The sequence below is a fragment of the Chlorocebus sabaeus genome, chromosome 8, assembly GCF_047675955.1.
Source record: "Chlorocebus sabaeus isolate Y175 chromosome 8, mChlSab1.0.hap1, whole genome shotgun sequence".
In the NCBI taxonomy this organism is placed as follows: Eukaryota; Metazoa; Chordata; class Mammalia; order Primates; family Cercopithecidae; genus Chlorocebus; species Chlorocebus sabaeus.
Window position 1 is genome coordinate 24,911,437 of NC_132911.1, and position 26,978 is coordinate 24,938,414.

The 26,978-nt window shown below is 41.3% G+C and overlaps 1 protein-coding gene across 2 annotated transcripts in view; it reads left to right on the forward strand.

The window, feature by feature from the left end:
- Positions 1-26,978, forward strand: part of DOCK5 (dedicator of cytokinesis 5) — a 233,048-nt gene that overhangs the window by 129,981 nt on the left and 76,089 nt on the right. For both annotated transcript variants that reach the window (XM_007961955.3, XM_007961957.3), the window contains exons 14-22: positions 7,607-7,731; positions 10,161-10,259; positions 11,592-11,664; positions 14,784-14,887; positions 15,873-16,056; positions 22,795-22,892; positions 23,150-23,239; positions 24,644-24,744; positions 26,799-26,933. In XM_007961955.3, coding sequence (XP_007960146.2) covers positions 7,607-7,731; positions 10,161-10,259; positions 11,592-11,664; positions 14,784-14,887; positions 15,873-16,056; positions 22,795-22,892; positions 23,150-23,239; positions 24,644-24,744; positions 26,799-26,933 — 1,009 coding nt within the window. The remainder of the gene's footprint in view (positions 1-7,606; positions 7,732-10,160; positions 10,260-11,591; positions 11,665-14,783; positions 14,888-15,872; positions 16,057-22,794; positions 22,893-23,149; positions 23,240-24,643; positions 24,745-26,798; positions 26,934-26,978) is intronic.

The following is a 26,978-nucleotide window of genomic DNA, read 5'->3' on the forward strand; positions in this document are numbered from 1 at the left end:
ATGCAGAGAAGTCCTTAAAGGATCTGATGGAGCTGAAAACCATGGCACGAGAACTACGTGACGAATGCACAAGCTTCAGTAGCCAATTCGATCAACTGGAAGTAAGGGTATCAGAGATGGAAGATCAAATGAATGAAAATGAAGCAAGAAGAGAAGTTTAGAGAAACAAGAATAAAAAGAAACGAACAAAGCCTTCAAGAAGTATGAGACTATGTGAAAAGACCAAATCTACATCTGATTGGTGTACCTGAAAGTGATGGGGAGAATGGAACCAAATTGGAAAACACTCTTCAGGATATTATCCAGGAGAACTTCCCCAACCTAGCAAGGCAGGCCAACATTCAAATTCAGGAAATACAGAGAATGCCACAAGGATACTCCTCGAGAAGAGCAACTCCAAGACACATAATTGTCAGATTCACCAAGGTGGAAATGAAGGAAAAAATGTTAAGGGCAGTCAGACAGAAAGGTCGGATTACCCACAAAAGGAAGCCCATCAGACTAACAGCAGATCACTCAGCAGAAACTCTACAAGCCAGAAGAGAGTGGGGGCCAGTATTCAACATTCTTAAGGAAAAGAATTTTCAACCTGAAATTTCATATCCAGCCAAACTAAGCTTCATAAGTGAAGGAGAAATAAAATCCTTTACAGACAAGCAAATGCTGAGAGATTTTGTCACCACCAGGCCTGCCCTACAAGAGCTCCTGAAGGAAGCACTAAACATGGAAAGGAACAAATGGTACCAGCCACTGCAAAAAACATGCCAAGTTGTAGAGACCATCGATGCTAGGAAGAAACTGCATCAACTAACGAGCAAAATAACCAGCTAACATCATAATGACAGGATCAAATTCACACATAACAATATTAACCTTAAATGTAAATGGGATTAATGCTCCAATTAAAAGACACAGACTGGCAAATTGGATAAAGAGTCAAGACTCATTAGTTTGCTGTATTCAGGAGACCCATCTCACATGCAGAGACACACATAGGCTCAAAATAAAGGGATGGAGGAAGATCTACCAAGCAAATGGGAAACAAAAAAAGGCAGGGGTTGCAATCCTAGTCTCTGATAAAACAGACTTTAAACCAACAAAGATCAAAAGGGACAAAGAAGGCCATTACATAATGGTAAAGGGATCAATTCAACAAGAAGAGCTAGCTATCCTAAATATACATGCACCCAATACAGGAGCACCCAGATTCATACAGCAAGTCCTTAGAGACCTACAAAGGGACTTAGACTCCCATACAATAATAATGGGAGACTTTAACATCCCACTGTCAACATTAGACAGATCAACGAGACAGAAAGTTAACAAGGATATCCAGGAATTGAACGCAGCTCTGCACCAAGCAGACCTAATAGACATCTACAGAACTCTCCACTCCAAATCAACGGAATATACATTCTTCTCAGCTCCACATCGCACTTATTCCAAAATTGACCACATAGTTGGAAGTAAAGCACTCCTTGGCAAATGTAAAAGAACAGAAATTATAACAAACTGTCTCTCCGACCAGAGTGCAATCAAACCAGAACTCAGGATTAAGAAACTCACTCAAAACTGCTCAACTGCATGGAAACTGAACAACCTGCTTCTGTATGACTACTGGGTAAATAATGAAATGAAGGCAGAAATAAAGATGTTCTTTGAAAAAAACAAATCATGAGTGAACTCCCATTCACAATTGCTTCAAAGAGAATAAAATACCTAGGAATCCATCTTACAAGGGATATGAAGGACCTCTTCAAGGAGAGCTACAAACCACTGATAAGATAAAATGAAATAAAAGAGGATACAAACAAATGGAAGAACATTCCATGCTCATGGATAGGAAGAATCAGTATCATGAAAATGGCCATACTGCCCAAGGTAATTTATAGATTCAATGCCATCCCCATCAAGCTACCAGTGACTTCACATAATTGGAAAAAACTACTTTAAAGTTCATATGGAACCAGAAAAGAGCCCGCATTGCCAAGTCAATCCTAAGGCAAAGGAACAAAGTTGGAGGCATCATGCTACCTGACTTCAAACTATACTGCAAGGCTACAGTAACCAAAACAGCATGGTACTGATACCAAAACAGAGATATAGACCAATGAAACAGAACAGAGGCCTCAGAAATAACACCACACATCTACAACCATCTGATCTTGGACAAACCTGATGATAACAAGAAGTGAGAAAAGGATTCCCTATTTAAGAAATGGTGCTTGGAAAACTGGTTAGCCATATGTAGAAAGCTAAAACTGGATCCCTTCCTTATACTTTATACAAAAATTAATTCAAGATAGATTAAAGACTTAAATGTTAGACCTAAAACCATAAAAACCGTAGAAGAAAACCTAGGCAATACCATTCAGGACATAGGCATGGGCAAGGACTTCATGTCTAAAACACCAAAGCAATGGCAACAAAAGCCAAAGTTGACAAATGGGATCTAATTAAACTAAAAAGCTTCTGCACAGCAAAAGAAACTGCTATCAGAGTAAACAGGCAACCTGCAGAATGGGAGAAAATTTTTGCAATCTACTCATCTGACAAAGGGCTAATATCCAGAATCTACAAGGAGCACAAACAAATTTACAAGAAAAAAACAACCCCATCAACATGTGGGCGAAGGAAATGAACAGACACTTCTCAAAAGAAGACATTTATGCAGCCAACAGACACATGAAAAAATGCTCATCATCACTGGCCATCAGAGAAATGCAAATCAAAACCACAATGAGATACCATCTCACACCAGTTAGAATGGTGATCATTAAAAAGTCAGGAAACAACAGGTGTTGGAGAAGATGTGGACAAATAGGAACACTTTTACACTGTTGGTGGGAGTGTAAACTAGTTCAACCATTGTGGAAGACAGTGTGGCGATTCCTCAGGAATCTAGAACTAGAAATACCATTTGACCCAGCCATCCCATTATATACCCAAAGGATTATAAATCACACTGCTGTAAAGACACATGCACACATATGTTTATTGTGGCACTATTCACAATAGCAAAGACTTGGAACCAACCCAAATGTCCTACAGTGATAGACTGGATTAAGAAAATGTGGCATCTATACACCACGGAATACTATGCAGCCATAAAAAATGATGAGTTCATGTCCTTTGTAGGGACATGGATGAAGCTGGAAACCATCATTCTTAGCAAACTATTGCAAGGACAAAAAACCAAACACTGCGTGTTCTCACTCATAAGTGGGAATTGAACAACGAGAACACTTGGACACAGGAAGGGGAACATCACACACTTGGGCCTGTTGTAGGGTAGGGGGAGTGAGGAGGGATAGCATTAGGAGATATACCTAATGTAAATGACGAGTTAATGGGTGCAGCACACCAACATGGCACATGTATACGTATGTAACAAGCCTGCACGTTGTGAACATGTACCCTAGAACTTAAACTATAATTTTTAAAAAAAATTTAAAAATCATCTAGAACAAGGGTTTCCAGTGCTAGTATGTGGATCAGCTAATCAAGATCTCCTTGAAGATCTCCATGAAAATATAGATTCCCAGATTTCTAGACTGATTCAGAGCTCCCAGGGTGATCCGGTGGTGAGTCAGTTCTGAGAAATTCAGGTCTAGACCCAACTCCCTGCGCTTGGAACTCCTTCCTGTTGTCCCATCACCATGTGAACTGGTTCCAGTTGCCTCCTTAACTCTCCCCTGTACCCCCTTGCCCTCTAGCGAGGAGCTTTGACTCTGTCTTCAGCCTCACAGGAGTGATTCTATCCACTCTCTTTCTGTGTTCTCACCTCTGCCAGCCCCACTCCAGCCTCTCAAGAGTAGCTCTCATGAGAGTCACCCATGATCATGGTATCTCTACCTCTGATTGGTGTTTTCTAGCCTAGTGATCAGCTCTGTGACCTCTCAGCAGCATCTGACATTGTTGAAATATTTCCTTCCCTTCTCATTGGTGACCCCTCACTTTTATCTGTTTCTCCATTTCCCTAGGGCCTCTGCTAGAACCCATTTGCCACCTTCTCATATTCTGCTTCACCTCTAAATGTCGAAGTTCCTTGCTCTTTGGTTCTGAGACCCTGTATTAGTATGCTTGGGCTGCCATAGCAAAATACCACGGACTGGGTGGCGTCAGCATTAGTTTTCTCACAACAAAGGATGGGAGACTGGAAGTTCAACATCAAGGTGACAGCAGGGATGGCTTCTTGGGAGGCCTTTCTCCTTGGCTTGCAGATGGCCATCTTCTCCCTGCGTCTTCACTTGGTTGTCCCTCTGTGCATGTCTGTGTCTTAATCTCTTTGTATGAGGGCAGCAGTCATATGGGATTAGGGCCCACCTATATGACCTCATTTTACCTTACTTACTCTTTTAAAGGCCCTATCTCCAAATACAGTCATATTCTGCGTTACTAAGGGTTACGGCTTCAGCATATGAATTTGGGGAGGACACAATTCAGCCCAGAACAGCCCTCTTTCTGTTTGACCTGTATTTTCTCCCTAGGGGCATCATCCACTCACTTGGCTTTCATCTGCCTGTCACCTTCAAATCTGTAACCCCAGCACCAAGACCTCTTTAATGAACTCTAGGACCATATAGCCAGCTATTTCCTGCCTTAGGAGTCCCCTCTTTTTTTTTTTTTTTTTTTTTTTTTGAGACAAGGTCTTGCTCTGTCACCCAGGCTGGAGTACAGTTGTGTGATCATAGCTCACTGTAAGCCTCGATCTGCTGGGCTCAAGCAGTCCTCCCACCTCAGTCTCCTGGGTAGCCTGGACTACAGGCATGAGCCACCACATCTGGCTAATTTTTTGTTGTTGTTGTTGTTGTTGTTGTTGTTGTTGTTGTTGTAGAGACCAAGTTTCATTATGTTGCCCAGGCTAATCTTGAACTCCTGGGCTCAAGCAGTCCTCTTGTCTCTGCCTCCCAAAGTGCTGAGATTACAGGCATGAGCCACAACACCCAGCCCCTCCTTGCTTTAATTGGCTAATTCTTATTCAGCATCCTCATTTGGATCTCATAATTCTGTGCATCTAGGCCTGAGGCACCTCTCTTGTGTTTTATCTAAGAAAATAACACCTCCATCCATTCATCCATCCGTCCATCCACCCACCCACCCACCTGTCTATCATCCATCCACCCACCCATCCACCTACCCGTTCAGCTGTCCACCTATCCATCCACTCATCCACATATCTAACCTCTATCCATCCACCCACACCCCCATCATCCATCCATCCACCCACCCCCCCACCCACCCACCCATCCATCCATCCACCCAACCACCCACCCACCCATCCATCCATCCATCCATCCATCCATCCATCCATCCATCCGCCCAGCCACCTATCCATCCATCCATCCATCCATCCATCCACCCACCCACCTATCCATCCACTGCACAAGCAAGAAGCCAGAAAGTTACCCTTGATACCTCCCTTTCCTTTACAACTCACATAAATTAGATAAGACCTGTCAGCGTTACCTTTGAAAGGACTCTCAAATCACTCTTTGCCTTCTCTCCATCTCCATTGCCACCGCTTGAGTTGGAGCTACGATGGCCTCTTCCCTGGATGACTGCCATAACTTCCTACCTGGTTTTCATGTTTCCGCTCTCTCTTTGCTCATTTTCTCTTCTTCGTACTGCATCCAAATGTTCTGTTTCATAAGCACACCTGATCTCACCCCACTCCTCTCTCACTGAAAACATCTTACTGACTTTCATTTATTTGGAAGGTAAGTATAAAAATTCTTAATTTGTCCACCGGCCTCAGGGGGATCTGGCTTATTTCTGTCTCTACAACTTCATCTCTCACCAGAATACCCCCTCACTGTGAGAATGTCAGTCAGGTTGTCTCCTATCTCTGGGCCTTTGCACAGGCCACTCTCCCTGACCGTGCTAACAGCTGAAAGGAAGGATTCCCATACCCCGCAGACGAGGTCAGGACCTGGTATTGTGCATTCACAGAGCCTGGCATGTTCCTCCGTTGGTAATGGTGGGTTTACTTGTGCAAATGATTTGACTGGTGCTTCTCTCCTGCACTAGACTGTAACCTGAGTTGGGGCAAGGACGGTGAGTGGCTCACCATCGCCACCCAGACACCCAGCACATGCCTGCCTGCTGCAGAGTAGGAGCTCAAGCACTTTTTAAAATGAATATTACCGCCATCATGTGATTATACCATAATTTATTCCATTAGTTCCCTGTGCTTGGAAATTGAGACTGTTTCCACATTTCCACTTTTATAAACACCACAGTGAATATCCTTACAGATAAATTATTGCCCACATTTTTAATACTTTGAGACAAATATTACCAGTGGAATTGTCGTATTGAGACTTTTGACACATTTTCAGTTTCTCCATTGACAAAGAGTGTGTCAAGTAGGATTTCAAACTGTGCTGTGTGAATAAGCCCCTTTTTCTTCATCCTCAGCAAGTGTAAGCAGTATCTCATTTTTTTCCAGTTGGGGAATGATCAAAATGATCACTGCTCTAAATATGCACTCCTGTTTTCTTATAGTGTTAAAAGGTTTTGTTTTTTACATTGGGAGGCAGTTTAATATAGTGCAGGGGTTGGAATCAGTTTCTCAATACTTTTTTCATCTAGGAGTTTAATATACTTTACATTTATTCCAAGTTTCCTTTATGTACTTCAGTAACATTTAATATTTTTCTTCAATATGTGGGCCACACATTTATTTATTAAAATTTTTTTTGCTGGGTAATGAAGAAAAAACCAGCAGAAAGCATTCTTTCATTGATAAAATCAAGTAAACTGATTTAAAGAAATGTAAAGTACTCTAGGCTGGGCATGGTGGCTCACACCTGTAATCCCAGCAGTTTGGGAGGCTGAGGTGGGCAGATTGCTTGAGTCCAGGAGTTCGAGACCAGTCTGGGCAACGTAGTGAGACCACTTCTCTACAAAAAATACAAAACATTAGCCAGGCATGGTGGTGCGTGCCTGTAATCCCAGCTACTTGGGAGGCTAAGGTGAGAGGATCACTTGAGCCCGCCCAACAGGCCGATGTTGCAGTGAGCCAAGATTGCACCACTGCACTCCAGCCTGGGCAACAGAACAAGATCATGTATCAAAAAAGAAAAGAAAAACATACTCTATAGGCTTTCAGAAGGAGTGTCTATCTCATCAGGTTGTTCTATAGATTAACAAGTTAGTCTGTAATTGATTACATTAATACATATAAGACATTTTGACCAGTGCCTGGCAGAGTATATAATAAGCAGTCAATAGACAGTTGCCTTCATTATTATCAGATGTATTCAAAATATCACATTCTCCAAGGCACTATTGAAAAACGATCTGCCACTGTAACCTAATAATATATAATATGTGTTTATTATTAGACAGAAATTTTTAATAGAGAAAGAATTACTACTTAATTTTCTATAAAACCACAGTGCAAAGACATCTTGGTATGCATGGAAAGGTAAAATGAGATAAGCTGAAGACAGCAAATGCATATGAAAGCCTCTCGTCAGATGAGGAGTTCACTATAAAACCAGAACATTTCATATTGTCTTTATCTTTTGTGTCATATGACATTGTGAAACTTAGAATGACTTCTCTCAGCAACACTCACAGCATGCTTGTCATATTGCAGGAGATGTTCGGAATGACATTTATGTCACCTTGATCCATGGCGAGTTTGACAAAGGGAAGAAGAAGACGCCAAAGAATGTGGAGGTGACGATGTCTGTGCATGATGAGGAAGGCAAGCTCTTGGAGGTGCGCGGTGTGGCCCAGAAATCCTGCTGCCATCACATCCATCTTTACAATCACCATAGACTTTTGGCCGTATTTTAATTCTTTGCATCAGGATAGGTTTGTTTTTTCCTGAGAAAAGAAATATAAAGACTGTTAAATTTATGATTAGCAATGAGCAGTTTCACTAAGGAAGCTATCTAGACTCTTATTTTTATATTTCTCCTGTGCTAAGAAATAGCTCCAGCCCCTAATGATTTTATGTGTAAGCTTCCAGTGCAGAGGTTATTTATCATTTTCAACTTATTTTGCCACTTTCAAGCTTGATCAGTTACTCTGAGGCTTCAGCTAAGTGGCCTGGTTGCTCGAATAGCATCAGAAAGCACGTTTCCTTCCCTGGGTGAGCCGAACCAAAGAACATGCGCTCATCAGAGACTGAAACTGGAAGATCCCTTGGGTAGGCATCTGCTACCACTGCTCTTTAGTGTTTTTTTTGTTTGTTTGTTTTGTTTTTTTTGAGACAGAGTCCCGCTCTGTTGCCCAGGCTGGAGTGCAGTGGCGCGATCTCCGCTCACTGCAAACTCCGCCTCCCAGGTTCATGCCATTCTCCTGCCTCAGCTTCCTGAGTAGCTGGGACTACAGGCGCCTGCCACCATGCCTGGCTAATTTTTTTGTATTTTTAGGAGAGACAGGGTTTCACCATGTTAGCCAGGATAGTCTCGATCTCCTGACCTTGTGATCTGCCCACCTCAGCCTCCCAAAGTGTTGAGATTACACGCGTGAGCCACCGTGCCCAGCCTGCTCTTTAGTTTTAATGAACAGGAAACTGTTAGAAACTTTAAAAGGAAGAGTTATTTTCTCTAGAAACACAGGCATTAGTGGCAGAGCTGGGAGGGTATCCAAGTATCCTGAATTCAAGTCCAGAGTTCCTCCAGCTCTGGCAGCTTTTCTTTCTTCTTTTTTTTTTTTTTTTTTTTTTTTTGATGGACTCTCACACTGTCGCCCAGGCTGGAGTGCAGTGGCACAATCTCTGCTTGCTGCAACCTCTGCCTCCCAGGTTCAACCAATTCTCTTGTCTCAGCCTCCCAAGTAGCTGAGATTACAGGTACCCGCCACCACACTCAACTAATTTTTTTGTATTTTTAGTAGAGACGGGGTTTCACTATGTTAGCCAGGCTGGGTTCAAACTCCTGACCTCGTGATCTGCTCACTTCAGCCTCCCAAAGTGCTGGAATTACAGGCATGAGCCACCATGTGCAGCCTGCGTTGTTTTGCTTTGCTTTCCTCTTTCTTTTCTTTTTTTTTTGTTTCTTTCCTCTCCCTTCCCTTCCCTTCCCTTCACTCCCCTCCCCTCCCCTCCCTTCCTCTCTTTTCCCCTCCCTTCCCCTCCCCCTCCCCCTCTTCTATTTTCCTTTCTTTTCCATTTTCTTTCCTTCCTTTTTTTTTTTTTTTTTAACATTAAGACAAGATCTAAAGCAGATATCTGCCAGCTTTCTGCCCACATAAAGAAGTGAGTCCTGATTCTGACATCAAAGAGGATAGGCAGGAGGTGGTCACAGGAGGCTGCATGACCCCTGCTGAACTCCAGCTCTTCTCGTATGAGCCATAGTTACCTGCTTTGATAACCAAGGACCAAGCACTTGATTGACTTGACTCACAGAGTGTCCTGTTGCAGAGTTGTTTGAGGCTACAGTGAAATACAATTTCATCACTTCCCACGGATGTTATAATCTATTAAGGAAGCAGATAGCCAGGCAGTTCACTAAGTCAAGTCGTATTCTGCATGAAAGGGAGAAACTGAATGCTGTGAGCCACTGTATGAGAGTGCTTTGTTTGTGCTGTTGGTAAGAGCAGATGAGCTCATTTCAAGTAGACACCTTCTCCTGTTGGTCATTTCATTTGATAGTACCCCACCAAGGGCTGGTTCTACTGAGCTAAGTGGTTCATGACCAGGAAAAGATGCAGCCCTGAGTTTGAGTGAATATGCTGTGCCAATACCCCAAGTCCCTAAAACAGAATGTAGACAGGAAAGAGAAATGCTTTTCTGCAAACAGTGGCACGTCTGCATTTGTCACCTAACTTCTCATCATCGTCATGTTTCCTGAGAGAGAAAAGAGGAAAGAATCAGAGAAGAATGCATGCCTGGGGAGGGAAGAGAAAATACAAGTTACAGGAAAGAAGAATATTTAGGCTTAATATTTAGGCTTAAATATTTAGAATATTTAAGAACGCTGGGTTCCTTAACTGCTACCAAATTGATATTATAGACCCTTGAATAAAGTGGTAGAAATTCATTCTCTGTTCTTCATCCCCCAAACTTAATCAGCCAATCAGTGCCAGTGTAGGGCATGTGTGAATGTGTTTTGGGGTAAGGGGCTTGTGCATGGTATATGGGGTCCTCTTCTTTTTCTAAACAAAATTATTCCCTTCTAATTTTTTCCTTCCATCCGAAGAAAGCAATTCACCCTGGTGCTGGATATGAAGGCATTTCAGAATACAAATCAGTAGTCTATTACCAAGTCAAGCAGCCCTGTTGGTATGAGACTGTCAAGGTGAGAATGAGTCATTTGCAACCCCTGTTATCTGTTAAACCTCAGTTAGATTCCTATCTTCTGTTTACCCCCAAATTATTCCTACTTTATTTTGAAATTTTTAGGTAAGTTGCCTATGGTGTGCAATAAGAAATGAATCGGTAATTATAATTCTGTATTAAGAGCATTTATCATTAAGAAACTCAGTATTCTTCAATAATGTTCTCATTCATAAATGTATGGGAATTTGAATAGCAAAGCTGGTGGTTGACGTGATGGATATAATAGACTGCCAAGACGGTACAAAACCAAACAGAAATTTTCACACTGTGCAAACAGTTTCCTAACATTTTTTTTCTTCTTGGCCTCTCACCAAGTGTTCTGGGCCTCTTTTCAACTTCAATATGTGTATTACGCATTCCAAAGTGCTTTTCAGATCCGTCATCTCCTTTGAGCCCCACAAGGGCTCTGCAACTAGAACAAGCAGGTGTTGTAACGCCGTCTTTCTGATTAGGTACTGAGGTTCAAAGTTCAGTGACTTCCTAGGATCCTAGAGCTGACTGGTATCAGGGCCTGAACTAGAGTCCACGTCTTCTGAATCCCAGGCTCCATCAGCTCTTTCTGGTTGTCGAAGTCACACGAGTTCTTCATAGAAAAAAAAAAATTTGTTTTAATTGCATTCATATATCTCAATTTAGAATTAACCATTTTCAACAGTTTTATATAGTTCATATGTTTTGTATGATGCTGTTGATAGAAATTTATATTGTGCTTTTTAAAACTACTTATCTCAATGCATATAAATTCTTCAGATATGTATTTTAGATACTTGCATGAGGTTCCATTGTATAATCATGCCGTAATTTAACTGCACACCACAAATCTGCTCATTTGAGTGCCCCGAGGCCCTGTTTCTTCTCTCCCCTGTAGATATGTAAGCAGCAGAAAGCTGCTTTATGAGCCCTAATTATTACCTTTCCCCCTCTTTATGGAATAATTAGGTCTTATAGATCCAATTATTACTATATTTATACACATCTTACAGTCTGAAAGGTCCTGTATAGACCTCAAAGTACCAGTGTTTCCCCTCTGAAGTATTACTGTTTCTTACTTCCGAAAATGCTAGAAATTCACAGTATCTCTATGCTCAGAATCTGTGATAAACAGCAAGATGATCTGAGATTCTTTTGATTTGAAAATAGCTCAGTCTCCTTTGAATGAAACCTATACCAAGTCTCACTCTCTAGTAATTTGTGCTGTGGAGAGTATAAAATTGAGCCTAATTCCATGAAATAAACCATGCATGCAAAGTACTTTGTGTCTGTAAACTATTAATTTCTTACTATGTCACAGGTATCCATTGCTATAGAAGAGGTCACACGCTGCCATATAAGATTTACCTTCCGACACAGGTCATCTCAGGAATGTAAGTATTAAGAGGTCTATGGCATATTTCCACTTAAAAAAATTTTGCTCTGGCTTGACAACCCTCTTGTGAATCTGGAGAACAAGATATTTGGAAACTAGAGACTTGGCAACTTTCTTTTGTAACTCACTGGTGCTGAGGAAATCAGCATAATGAATTTTGCTGGGCTTGCAAGGTCTGTGTTATCACTCTATATTAGGATTTCCTCAAAATGTGTTTTGTGAACATTAATATTCTCAAAGACAGCAGTCCTCAATCTTTGGCACCCAGAGACTGGTTTCGTGAAAGCCAGTTTTTCCAAGGACCAGGAGTGGGGATGGTTTCAGGGTAACTCAAGCACGTTACATTTGTTGTTTTCTTTATTCTTATTGCATTGTACTATATAATGAAATCATTATACAACTCACCGTAGTGTAGAATCAGTGGGAGCCCTGAGCTTGTTTTCCTGCAACTAGACAGTTCAGATCATCAGGCATTAGATTTGCACAAAGAGTGTGCAACCTAGATCCCTTGCATGCACAGGTCACGATAGGGTTCGGCTCCCGTGAGAATCTAATGCTACTGCTGATCCAACAGGAGGCAGAGCTCAGGTGGTAACGTGAGCAGTGGGGAGCAGCTGTAAAGACAGATGGAGCTTTGCTTGCTGGTCCGCCACTTACCTCCTGCTGTGTAGCCCAGTTCCTAACAGGCCACAGACTGGTACGGGTTCATGGCCTGGGCTTTGAGCTCCCCTGCTCTAAGCTGCTACTAGATGCTCTGTAACAAAAAGTGTTGTATTTCACAATCAAATAGGTATAGGAAAGGCTATATATACCTGTATCTCCCTCCTAGACATTCACAATGTATGTTGCCATGTTGCAGTAGCAAGAAAACGGTTTAGTCACTTGTCTCCCCAAATTGTCATTTTTCTCGTGAAAAAACTATTTCAAGTCTTAGGTCACAGTTCTTGAAATGGCTGCACTAAAGTGTGAGCAGAGAAGAAAATTGATTGTTTTCAGACCGATCACAAAATTTCTGGAAGCTTCTTATTCTCATTTAGCACTGCATAAAAATGTAACCCCTCCTTCCAAAAATGCATGTGTTGAACACCATCTACACAGCAGGCTGCAGGCGAGGCCCTGGTCTATGACAGCCAGCTGGACACTGCCACGTAGAGTCTTTGTGGTCTGGTTAGGAAGATAAATGAAAAAAGTGGGTGGTTATGTACAGAATAGTGTGATGTGTATATTACAAGGGGCAAAGACTTGTAATGGATACGTAGCACATTACCTTACCCAGTCTGGGGGATTTATGCATATAACTTCCTACATCTTAGCTGACACTTGAAGGAGAGTAGAAATTAGCCTAGTGAAGGGTGGCAAGAGAAATATGTTTGGAGAACCACAATGAGCTCAGTAAGGCTAAAGCAGGACCAGTGGAGCAATAATAGTATCAGGTTGAATTGTGTGAAATTGCCATATTTTAGGTCTAAATGGCCACAAATATCAACCATTTCATATGGTTCTGCATAACTAACAATGATCAATTAACAATTAACAAAGATCAAGTTCGTATGAAATATTATGTGAGGCTGGGCGTGGTGGCTCACGCCTGTAATCCCAGCACTTTGGGAGGCCGAGGCAGGTGGATCATAAGGTCAGGAGATCGAAACTATCCTGGCTAACATGGTGAAACCCCATCTCTACTAAAAATACAAAAAATTAGCCGGGCGTGGTGGCAGGCGTCTGCAGTCCCAGCTACTCGGGAGGCTGAGGCAGGAGAATGGTGTGAACCCGGGAGGTGGAGCTTGCAATGAGCTGAGATCGCACCACTGCACTCCAGCCTGGGCCACAGAGCAAGACTCTGTCTCAAAAAAAACAAAAAACAAAAAAAACAAATATTACGTGAAGCTATATTTGTGCATGGTCCTGTTTAGTATCCACAGTAATATAATAAGGTACATTCCACTTTTATCTACGTTTATACATAAAGAAACTAAAGCATGGAGAGGTTAGGTACTTGCCCGTGGTCACAAGACTAGCATATGACCAGGCTGGGTTAGCACCCAGGCAGTCTGATTCTAGCTAGGCTGGAGCCAGGTCACGAAGGCTGAAGATGCTTTTCAACCATGTTAAGGAGGTGCAATTCAAGGGTGGTTTCTGGTTTTGAGATTTTGGGATGGGTTGGTCTATGTTCATAACAGCTTTACCCATAGTACTCCAACACTAGAATAGCCTAAATCCCCATCAGTAGGAGAATGGATAAACAAATTGAGGTAAAATCATACAATGGATGACTGCTCCATCAGTGTGGGGACCCGAGAGTCACAGCGGACCACAGAGCCATGCCTATGATGAGAACAGGCCACAGGTTACCCAGTCAGAGCCACTGAAGCAGGGGACCCAGTGAGTTCAGAGACTGGCTCCGAAGACCAAGAAAGAGGTGCTCTGCCTCCTCATGAAGCCGCACTCTCCTCCCAGCCACCACAGGGCACACAGATCTTCTTTCCTGGCACTGGAGCTGGTATTCTGGGGAGGAAGGGGGAAGAAACCCTGGGCAGCACCTTAAACCCTAGAGTAGAATAAATATCTTGCAGAGCCTGTTTTAGAGCAACATAAATTGAGATCTCTCATTCAAGTGTTTTGAAGCAGGGTGGTTGACATGATTGGATTGGACTTGGGAAACCTCATTCCAACGTAGAGAATGTGTTGGCTGGGAGAGCCTGGAGACAGAGAAGTGCATTGGGAAGGGCCTGTAGAAATAAAGAGAAGAGGTGAGGTTGGCCTGAAGTCAGGAAGGGACAGCAAGACAGCAAGAGAGAGAAGAGACAGGCTCCACAGCTATTTAGGACATGGAGTTGACATGGGGTGGAGTTGGTGTCAACACCCACATTTCCGATTTGGATGACTAGGTAGATACTGGTCTCATTTATTAGGGGATGTAGGAAGAGGAGAGCCTACTTGGGGGTGCCAGGCAGTTTCATTGGCACACGGTACGTGTCTTCCTGCAATTTGCTGAATTGTGCTTATTAGAATATGGTTGAATGCCACACCCCCAAGCAAAATGTGAAATCATCTGTCATAGCCATCGCCTCCTGGTGTCTTTCTGCACTGCTCAGACATGTCTTTCTGCTTTTTCAGCCAGAGATAAATCGGAGCGAGCATTTGGGGTGGCCTTCGTGAAGCTGATGAACCCGGATGGCACCACTCTGCAGGATGGGAGGCACGATCTGGTGGTTTATAAGGTGGTGCTAACAGAAAATGACTGAGAAAAATATTTACTCCCTTTCAAATGGCGTTTAAGGCTCCTTTGACATTTATTTGTACAAACATCAGAAACCCTTCTAGAGCTATCTGTACTTGCCCATTAAAATCTGGAAACTCGGAAGGCTCTGGGCCCTCCAGCTTTATGGTTTCCTACCTCCTTTCTGGAGAGAGTGAGTTGCATTATTACTGAGTCTTCTAAGGAGGCTCTCACCCTTTCCTGCGAATGGTGTTCCCTAGCAGGGAATGGTAAGGGGTCGGCCTCTCATCCTCTGCTCTTTGCGTCCTGCATGGCACGTGGACAGGTGCACCATTGGGCTTCAGTAGCATGTGGTGGATGTGGTTTTCCTGTCACCATGAGCCACATACCATTTCTCTGCTCTGGGGGCCTTACTTCCTTCCCTGAGAGTTTTGTCTTTGTTCTTCTCTTCCAACTGGTACTGAGCTCCCACTTCTACTGAGATTTTAGAGTCTAAAGTAGATGCTGGAAGATCTCATTTGTCCAACAATATCTGGAGGTTTCCCCACAGTTGGCTGCTCTTTTGAGATACATCTACCTGATGAATATTTTTCTTAACCTGTTAGTTTATGAATCATTTTGGAAGGGATGGCAAGCTATTTCTTCCTCCATCAACCATCAACCCAATAAAGTATAATTGTCCCCATTTAGAGACTGAAGAAAATGAAATTTAACCTTATTCTGCAATGTATTTATTTTCTCTAATGGAGACTAGGATATTCTGGTTTCTAGTTCACAACTTACTCTGTTTCCGTTCAATCATGAAATTATTTCTGGGCTCAGTGTTTGCGGAGAGATATCATAGTATCTCAGAGTTGGAAGGGATCTTCAGGATAATTTGATAAAGCCACGCTTCTCATGCTAGAAATGCATGATAGAAATTGTTTTTATTTGCATATAAGAGATGTTGGCCATCATTGGGTGTTCCTAACATGCTTCCTTTTTAGGGTGACAACAAAAAAATGGAAGATGCTAAATTCTACCTGACCCTGCCTGGGACCAAGATGGAGATGGAAGAAAAAGAACTTCAAGCATCCAAAAACCTGGTCACCTTCACTGCAAGCAAGGATAGCACTAAAGACAGCTTTCAGATTGCCACCCTCATCTGCTCCACAAAGCTCACCCAGAACGGTAGGATGGTGAATATATTGACACAAATAAGCTTCCCACTCAGCCTTCCTGGGCTCCTTGGTTAGGCTCACAGGGCTGGACCATATGGGGCTGAGTCTTATTAGGTAGGATGTTGGTCAATTGGATTCTGCTCTCTGCTTTTCAAGTGGTATTCTGGGTAGAACTGATCACATTGCACAGCTTCTTCAGAAGTTTCATTGTCCACTTTAAAGCAGGATGAAAAACATTTTAGTATTTTAATATCATAAAACCTGTAAGTGTATTTATTAACAGCAACTGTGAAATTCACAAGCCATATGTTCCCTGATAGTGCATTCTGTATAGTATATGCAGGAAGAGATGTTGGTGATAAGGAGAGAAGCCTGGCAAAGAAGTATAATCAGTCTCCTGTCCAAAAAGTATGGCAGGGCTTCCTGTTTGAGTTCTGTCTTTCTGTTGTATATTCTTCTCTTCCCCATTTTTTCCCAAGCACTCAGGGATTTTCATAAATTCAGCTGAATAGTTCAAAGAGGGCTTCATTTGGTTTTTCCTTCAAATCTCTGATATCAATTTTAACCTCTCTTGTGTAGATTATGGCATTTGATAGCCAATATCAACTTCTTATTTATTTAACTTATGTGATGTGTAAGGAGCCCTACTGGATGTAGTAAACCAAGAAGGAGCTACCTAGGGGACTTGTGCTAGAAATTCTGTCTCCTGTATGCTGTGTAGAGACTGGTGCCTTTGGCCTTGTAGACAGTTAGAGTGAGGTACAGGCAAGAGCTCTGCCTTAAGAGGTGCAAAGATAGACAAAACAGTGTAGTTTTAGGCTAAACCCAGGTATCAGATCCCTGATCTTTAGAAGGGCTCAGTATTAGGTTTGTTTTGACAAATCATGGTTGACAAAAAAAAAATAAGGATCGTATTTCAACTTGGACGAGTGGCTAGACTCAACAGAGTGAAGTTTAGGGCTAATCCGTATGTGCAAATAAAAGCATGCTCACTAAAAATGAAGCCAGAAACATAGAAGATGTGACAGAACCATCAGCAACATACCCTTGTTATGGACAAAGTGAATCTATTAACAATTAACTGCTGGTAGGTTAATGGGTACAGTATTTATGGAGGATAATTTAGAAGGCATATCAAGGATTTTAAATGTCTTCCGACCCTTTGAGCCTGTGATTTCACTCCTGGAAGCGGAACTTAAAGTAGTACAAAGTAAACAATGAGAGATGTGCATGAAGATTTATGTACAAAGATGTTATTTCCCTCTTACTTGTAACAGGGAAATACTGGAAACCACCCAAATGCCTGATAGTTGGGGTCAGTTTAACCACATTTTATAATTAAGTGACGAAATATATGCAGCTGCTAAATATGGTATTTCAAAACATAGTGAAGGACACAGTGAACTTTTTAACACTGTACACAGTAGGATCCCAGTTTTATTTGGGTATATGTGAGCAATCTGCAGCCAGATTGCCTGGCTTCAGATCCCAGCTCTGCCACTTATTAGCTGTTTCATCTTGGGCAAGTGACTTGATATCTCTGTGAACTGGTTTCCTTGTCTTTAAACTGGGAGCAATAATAGTATCTATTTCAAAGAATGCAGTAAATTAAAATAAAAACAAAATAGCATTCGACCTATATAGTGAACACTATAATGTCAGCTATCACGATCATCATTATTTGTACACAGAAAAAGACGAATAGGATCAACTCAAAGTTTGATAATTCTTGTTTTCTTTACTTTTTTTGGTATTTTCCAAATTTTTAACTATGAAATGTCAAAATGTTATTATTTGAACTAAGTATGGTAGTATACTATATAAAGCATTAATATTATTTTAAAACTGTCAAGGGATATTTAAAAGGGATAACACTTACTGACCATCTAGTACATAATCCTTTCTGGACTACAGATCAAAGAGGAATAAAGAAAACAAGAATAAAAGTTTGTGAAATTACTAATAATGAAAAGCAAAAGGAATTTCTGTTAGCGATAACCATGTTGTTACATTGTTTGTTATCTCCATGTCAAAAATGCAGGGTTTCCTGACAAGTTGCAGTTCTCAGTGTAGACCTTTCATTTGCTGGTATGCCTACTTCACCCCAGCTTCTGAATGTTCTTAACTAGCCTGTACTGTCTTGATACGGTAGCCCCCAGACACATGTAGCTTGTAAAATTTAAATTAATTAAAATTGGAGGGTGGGGCGATTCGGGAGAAGTTGGACAAAAAGTACAAAAGTTCCACTAGACAAGGGAGTAAGTTCAAGAGATCTGTCATATATCCGCGTGGCTATAGTTAATAATATAGTGTATACTTGAAAATTGCTAAGAGAGTAGATTTTAAGTGTTCTCACCACCAAAAAATAAGTAATGTGTATGTTAATTACCTTGATTTACCCTTCCACAATGTGTGTGTGTGTATCAAAACATCATGTTGTACACTGTAAATATATACAATTTTTATTTGTTAATTAAATTTTATTAATAAAAACAAAGTATAAATCATTCCGCTAGTTGCCCTAGTCACATTTCAAGCACTCTGGCCTCCTGCAGCTGCTAACGTTTGTGCTGGGCAGACGGATGTGCATTTCCATCATCACAGAATGTTCCTTTGGATGACACTGTATGCTTTACTTTGTCATCCTTATTCCTGATGTTTTGATTTAAAAAAAGACAAACTCATCATAACACATACAAAACAAGTCAGAAGTAATATCTCATTGCAAAGAAGGTTTAAAAAGGCAAGCCTCGTCTGAATCAGAGAGGAGTGACCTGCTATCCAAACGGACTGGGAGCAGGGAGAGGGACCAGGGGACAAGAGAGGGAAAGATGGAGACTTGGCAAAGGCATCGTGAGCATCGGGGAAAATGGGGTATTCCAGGGACAAATGATTGTAGATTATTCATGCATCTGCTTTTTTCTGACTTGATGGAAATTATAAAGAATGAATTTGATTTAATAAAACGCTGAAGAGCATTAGTAAGTCATCGGCTAACTCTGAGGGCGTTGACTGAGTAGAGAGGGTAGCTGTGTTCCCGCTGAGAGGGCGAGCAAAGGCATTCCTCCTTCGCCTGAGGAGAGCTATTCAGACTCAAAAGGTTAAAAGCCACTGGAGTTTTAACAGACAGATCTTGGAGACTCTTTTTTGTTTACTTGATTTGTTTTTTCGATACTAAAACAGACCAGTTTGTGTGGGATCATTGGTTTCTGGGCCCAGTGGGAGGTAAGAATAGATTTGTTTTTCCAGGAAAAAGAGAGGAATGTGCAGGTCCCCAGAGGTGTGTGGCCTTGGGCCAGGAGGTTCATACTCGTCAGTCATTTCACCCTCCAGCACCAACTTTGCCATGATCATTTCCAGCTCATTGACCAGAAAATTGAGTTTTAAAGTGGCAAAAAATCTTTCTTAAGCTCTTAAGTGGTGGACTTGGATTTTGAAAACAGCTCTTTGTAGCTCCAAACAGTTTACAGTTTGTTGTTTTGCAGTTAGAATTTCCAAGATCGGTTTGTTACAAACTCCAGTGACTTTTAACCTTTTGAGTCTGAATAGCTTTGTCATACTTTCCTTTTTAGAAGTATGTGTTCTTAAATTCTCTTCCTAGGGTAGAAGGCAATTACTACCCTAAATTTGGGGATTCTCATGCCCTTACTTCTCTTTATAGTTTTTCCACATCTGTAGCCCTTAAAGTATATTGTTTCATTTTGCATTGTTTTTATTTTATATAAATTAAATTATGAGTCAGTCCCTTAGTTGCCCTAGCCACATTTCAAGTGTTCAGTAATCTCCTGCAACTGGTGACTTTTGCATGCCACCTTACTTATTTTTCAGTGGTCAGAACACTTATTTCTATTCTCTTAGCAATTTTCATGTATACGGTATACAGTATTATACAGCCTACAGTATTAATGTAGTTAATAATTGAACTGTCTAATTGAAGTCTTGTGTCCTGTGTGAATTCTTGTGTAACTTTTGCTTTTACTCAGCATTACTGAAGATTTGAAGTATCCCGAATTCTTACACATTTCTCACGAGAATGTAAAATGGGAACAGTGACTTTGGATAATATTTAATATGGCTGAAGATATTCTTCCTGATGCCCCAGAAATCCCACCTTAGTTTTCTACCCTAGAGAAGCTGCTCTACCTGTATACTGGAAGACGTATGAGAATGTTCATAGCAGAATTGCTTATGGTAGAAAAAAACTAGAAACAGCCCAAGTGTTTATCAGCAGCAGAGCGGATAAACAAATTGTGTATACCCATACAATTGAATAGACACTGCACAGCAAGAAAAAAAATCAGAGCTACGTGGATAAACCTGTGTACATCTTAGAAACACAACAAGCCTGGGGCTCTTTCGGTAACCCTGTGTCACTGCTTTCCTGGTCCTAAGACCTAACAGTTCACCAGATGCCGAAATATTTTCCTATGTGAGCCGTGATCTGGCATGCGGGTATCACTAGGAAATAAACCTCTGGGATGATATTTGGGTACTTTGTTGGGGCTGAAGCTGCTGGGTGAATATTCACCCCTGGTGAAGCGACTAAATCGTTTTCCTCCAGCGGCTTTGGGTCAAGTGATAGAATGAGCAATACCTTTGACTAGCCTGTGGCAGAAGTCAGAGCTGGAGAATGTGGAAGTGGACAGTGCCTAGTGGAAGGCCTAGCATTGCACCTATGTTAATTACCAGCTGAATGAATGAATACATTAATGACTGGGTTAAGCATATTACCAGCTTCCTTAGAGTTGCTGGTTCCCTTTCCATTCATTCATTTATTCCTTCATCTGACATGTATTGAACACCTAATAGATATCTAGTACTATGGCGAGATAAAAGAATGAACACTATATGGTTCCTGCCTTCAAATGGCTCAAAACTATGGGAAGAGTCAAGGAGACACCAAATACATCTTATTTCTGGGTATTTCAGGCAAAGAGAAAAATATACACAAAGACACACAGATATTTTAGAACCTGCCATGGTTGGGCTGTGGTGATTAGATTTCTCTGACTGCTAAAGGGTAAAAGAGAATAGTGGTGGTTGGGGTGTGCTGGAGTGACATAGTTGGGGCCTTATTACATTCTCTGTGTTTCATTGGAAGTTTATTCTGTAGACACAAGGAATCCTTAGGCATTAGGTTTTGGCAGTTTCCCTGGGCCTAAACAATAGGCAAACTGATAAACACCCGCATGAAGCACTTTGACTATTTATGAAAAATACACGTGTAATGACTTATGTATTTCTACAAATTCATTGATTGAAAAATATCACCCGGGTGCCCTGGCTCCCACCTGTAATTCCTTTGGGAGGCACTTTGGGAGGCTGAAGCAGGAGGCTTGCTTGAAGCTCAGGAGTTCAAGACCAACCTGGGCAACATGGCGAAAGCCCTTCTCTACAAAACATACAAAATTAGCCAGGTGTGGTGGTGCACTTGTAGTCCCAACTACTCTGGAGGCTGAGGTGGGAGGAATACTTGATTCTGGGAGGCGGAGGTTGCAATGAGCCGAGATTGCAAGATTGCACCACTGCGCGAGATTGTACCACTGCACCCCAGCCTGGGTGTCAGAGCGAGACCTTGTCTCTCAAAAAAAAAAAAAAAAAAAAAAAAAAAAAAAAAAAAAAAAAAGTATTGCTACATTTACTAGGTAATGCTCTGAATAGAAATAGTAGCTTGATGTACTAAACTAGGTGATGATACAGTCACAGTCCAGATAACTGCAGTTTCTCTGTGACAGTTTTATATTTCTTAATAGAGACAAGGTCTCTCCATGTTGCTCAGGCTGGTCTTGAACTCCTGAACTCAAGTAATCTTCCCGTCTTAGCTTCCTAAAGTGTTGGGATTACAGGCATTAGCCACTGCGCCCAGCCTCTTTGACATTTTTAATAGCTTAACATTTATTAAAGCTGTAAGTGGCTTAAAGTTTCAAAATTCTCCATTGTAAGTCAAAAAATGCCTTAATATTTTTATCCCAGACTTATCCTAAGGGCTATGAATCTGTTCCACCTTTTCTTTGAAGTAGCCACCTGTCTAATTTGCTTGTCTATTTCTTCAAAGAACTCTGGGGAAAACTGTATGATAGAATCGCAAGGAGTTGGTTTTTCAAATCAGATAAATATGTAATAAAATTCCATTTCTACCTCTCCTAAGACATGTAATTTAACTTCACAAAGCCTCAGTTTCCTCATCTAAAAGGTGGAAAAAATAAAATCTGTGTGGTCATGATGTTGAAATAAATTAATGCATATATATACACACACACACACGTACACGCACACACACAGGTACACGCACGCACACGCGCGCACACACACATATATGTATATATATAGAGAGAGATGCACACATACCCATGTTTCTTCCTTCCCTCTGAATCCACCCAGACATAGGTAGTGATAAGGGACAAGTTAAGTAAGGCAGCAAATTAGAAGTGGGAAGTTTACATAAGCGTGCTTCTTAGCTTTACTTCTTATGACCATGATGTTATTACTTGAGAAATGTTAGTTGCAGTCAGATATTCTTTTAAGTTCTTATGCATTAATAGTTAATTTTTTTCTCTTTGAAGAATGAAAGAGGACCACAAGGTTTTCCCCGACTTGGATGGGAGGTAGTAAAAGAATACATAAGGCATCTTGAATTAGACACTATTAAGAGCAATTACCTGTTCTAGAGAATTCTTCAGCTATGTCCTGAAATGGTCTGGGTTGTTCTGTCTCACCTGTGTCTAATGTTTGTGGTTGTTCTTCCTAGTTGACCTGTTAGGTTTGTTAAACTGGCGTTCCAACTCCCAGAACATTAAACACAACCTAAAGAAGTTAATGGAAGTGGATGGAGGAGAGATTGTTAAGGTATGTTTATATATTCATAGTTAGAAACATACATACATACATACATATACCTATTATACCAATTATACCTAATTGGTTCAACATTTAAAATTAAACCATTCATTGTAAATATAAAACTTATCTACATTGTTAAACAAGTGTGCTAGTTTTTTTAAAAATGCTATTTTAAACCTCTTTGATTCAAACCTAGTTGTCCCCAGATTGCTATGGTATCTATGAAAGCATCAAAATAACCTCTCTGTTTTTCTTATCTTCAGTTTTTGCAAGATACACTAGATGCACTTTTTAACATAATGATGGAAATGTCAGACAGTGAAACCTATGACTTCCTTGTGTTTGATGCACTGGTAAGCAGTTAAACATATTAACTAGTGTTTATTGCTGCAACTTTATAGTTTTCAATATTACACTATTATAAGTGATTGTGTGAATATCTTCTCGCATAAATATTTGTTTCCATCTCTCTGGTTATTGTGTTAGGCTGAATTCCTAGAATTACAAATTAGAAACAATGACTTATATTTCAGGCCTTTATTTGTTTGTTTCCTGTTAGATCTCACTTTTTGATATGCTCTTTCTTATTAGAGAAAATAAGATGTTTTATTTTTATTAGAAATCAGGAATCATTTTAACTCACATTACCATTGTCTGGAGGATTGTTACATGTTGTGTGTGTGTGTGTGCACTGGTGTGTTTATGCAAGGGAGACTGAATTCACAAGTCAGAGGTGAATCAGAGCCTCATTAGGCAGAATATTCAACCCAGCAGACAACTGAGTTTGTCACACAAAGCACTTAAACCTTCAACCCATTGCAAGAATTGAAATCAGAATAGGGATAAGCGATATCAGAATCTGGGAAGGCCAGAGGTGAAGGTGGAGGGGAAGAAGCTGAAAGGCCCAAAGCAAGCATCATTTTCACCTTGGTGGGGTGAAAGTTCAGGACAGGATTTTACCTGAATGCCACAGCTGAAGAGGAAGGTCAGTTGCAGCTTTAGGGGATTCACCAGCTTGAAGAAACTAGTCAGTTTAAGAAATAATCAGAGTATTAAAGCTACGGTTTAAGATAAAGAAAACGCCACCTAGTTGAGATCCAACTGGTTGGACTCAGGTTTATGGGAAAGAGAGACGGTGGTTATGGATGCTGTGGGACAAGGAAACAGATTCCTGAGGGACAGAGCAGCTGGCAGTGGGCATAGATGGAAATCCCAAATGCCCCTTGCTTTTGACCACTCTGTCTTAAGCAGGGCAGTGTGGCTAATTTTAGGTCATGTGCCTAATGGCAGTGCAAGGGAATATACAAGGGGTAATTGGGAGATGAAACTCTGGTGAAGTTGTTATTGGGGGCACTCATAGTGTACCCAGGAGAAAAATGTCGTGGAATGTTTCATTAGCTGCATCCTTGGATTAGAGAAAACCCCTTTCCAGAGCCTCCTTCCTCTTGCCCCTTAGGTTACCTGGGCACCGACTCCCCTGTCTTTGAGATACCTAGTCAGCTCCCTGAGGCCAGGGATTCTGGCTTGAATGGGTTTCTTCACAGCATTTCGCACAGTGCCTGACATGTAATAGTCTCTCTATTTATGTTAAATAAATACAATCCTCAAGACTTGACATCAGCTCTGGAATGGTAGAGTGGGAATGCTGCAGAAAAGATCCGGAGAGAAAAGAAGGCACCGAGATGTGAAAATCCAGCTTGTTGACAGAATACTTGGGATTGTACAGTGCTGCTATTTCTGTTTTTCACTTTTGGCAGGTATTTATTATTTCACTGATAGGAGACATCAAGTTCCAGCATTTTAATCCCGTACTTGAAACCTACATTTACAAGCACTTCAGTGCCACTTTGGCATACGTGTAAGTATGATCTGAGGGAAATGTGTGTTGTTGGATCTTTGGATTTGTACTTTTAGGGCTGGATTGTTGAGAAACGAGAGGGACCTGTGTTCAGTAAATGTGCCTGGTAAGGCAGAACTCTATTCTAAGCTTCTTGGTGGAAAAAGGGAACCATCTAAGTATTCTAACTGTGGAAAGGGGGCTAAGATCAGGGCCTTCCTTCTGAATAAGGTGAAGTCTCCTTAAGAATGCAGAATAGGCCAGTCATCATTGCTCATACCTGCAATCCCAGCACTTTGTGGGGCTAAGGCCGGAGGATTACTTGAGGCCAGGAATTCAAGACCAGCCTAGGCAACATAACAAGAACCTGTCTTTACAAAAAATTAAAAAGCCGGGTGTGGTGGCGCACGCCTGTAGTCCTAGCTACTTGAGAGCCTTAGGCAAGAGGATTGCTTAAGCCTGTGGAGGTCAAGGCTGCAGTGAGCTGTGATCATGCCACTGCATTCCAGCCTGAGCGACAGAGCAAGACCCTGTATCTAAAAACAAAAATTAAAAAAACAAAAAAAATCAAGAGCAAAATTAATGACAAATGACCCAACTCAGGATCTTAGAGGTTGGATGTCAGTGGGATTGGCGTGGGGAATTAAGGAGATCAAACCATGAATTAAACAAGACCAAGTATGATAGAAGAAAAAGTCATGCCCTCAACCCTGTACCACAGATGCTTTGTAAAATGTGTTACTTACAGGATATGAGAAGATTTCTTTTTCCAGTCTTTTGCATAAGAGGCAGTGGTCTCTATCTTTTCCGTAGTGCAACCTGCCTTCTATCATTGGTTTATGGGCCCCTGACTAAAGAAAGCAACTAAAGTCCACTCCGTATTCCTCCCCAGAGCACTCACCCTGGCATTGTATGTGCCTGGCACACCCACCCCGTTGCCTTCCAGTTACTGTGCAGAATGTGATAAATAGTGATAGGAATGTAGCTGGATTGGTTGATGATCTTCTTATGACAGTGGCTTAGGCCACATCATGTAGATTGCTGCCCAGTGACCTGTCAGCGAGTACACCAGTGATGGTGGCCGTTCCACCCAGGAGCCTCACATCCAGGTGAGCGGTAGCTACAGATGAGGAAATCCCGTCACTGTGATCACACGGAGCCAAATGCAGCACTCCGGGTGGTAGTCAACTGGATTTATTTGCAAGATTCGATCAATTCTGTATGTGTCCTTTTTAAAAAATAATAATTTGGCCAGGTGCTTGAACCCGGGAGGCAGAGATCATGCCACTGCATTCCAGCCTGGGCGAAAGAGAGACTCCGTCTAAATAATAATAATAATAATTGTTATAGTTATATATATGACATATATAACTATAGCTATAATAATAATAATAGTTATTATTATAGGAAAGCTCAAAGATTCCCAGAAAGAAGGTTTAAGATTAAAATATCAGTGCCCTCCAAAGTCTAAGGGATAGCACAAAATGAAGACCATTCCTAGCCCAAACATTCTAGAAAGACACAAAGAGCAACCTAAGACCCCAGAACAGTTTTATCTATTCAATACTTAGAGCCATGAATGTTCCAGAGAGTCTGACTGAGCTCCTCTTTCTTCACTCCATGAAGTTTCTATCTGACTCCATATTGATGGATCCCAAGGGATTGAGGCAGAATAAAAGGAATTAGGCTTTTTTTAAGTCAACTCCTGTAGGCAGGCATAATCCCTCCTTTATGGGAGCATCTGAAGATGTCAGAATTGCATACCAGAGATTAAAATATCCTAGCAATTTGGGTCACTTCAACCATTTCATTTCATAACCCTCCTGTTTAATCCCACAAAGGGAAAGAAACCTTTTCTAGTATTTCTCAGCAGAAGGGTAGTTCCAAACCTACATGGCAGATGAGGAAACTTAATTGGAAAAGAGTTAATTTTGCTGTTCAGGGCATATTCTAGAAGATATAATTAGTAATGACTTCTACTTCCAGTATGCCACTTTACCCTCTTAGATTACTTACCCAAGCCTCAGAGTATCCTGTTGCTCGTCGGCTTAATTTTTCTTTCTCATTCTTCTAAGGAAACTCTCCAAGGTACTGAACTTCTACGTGGCTAATGCGGATGACTCCAGCAAGACTGAATTGCTTTTTGCTGCGTTGAAAGCCTTGAAGTACTTGTTTAGATTCATCATCCAATCTCGAGTGCTCTACTTGAGGTAATATTAACTGCAGTGAGGATGTTTAGATTATCAGCCGTCACT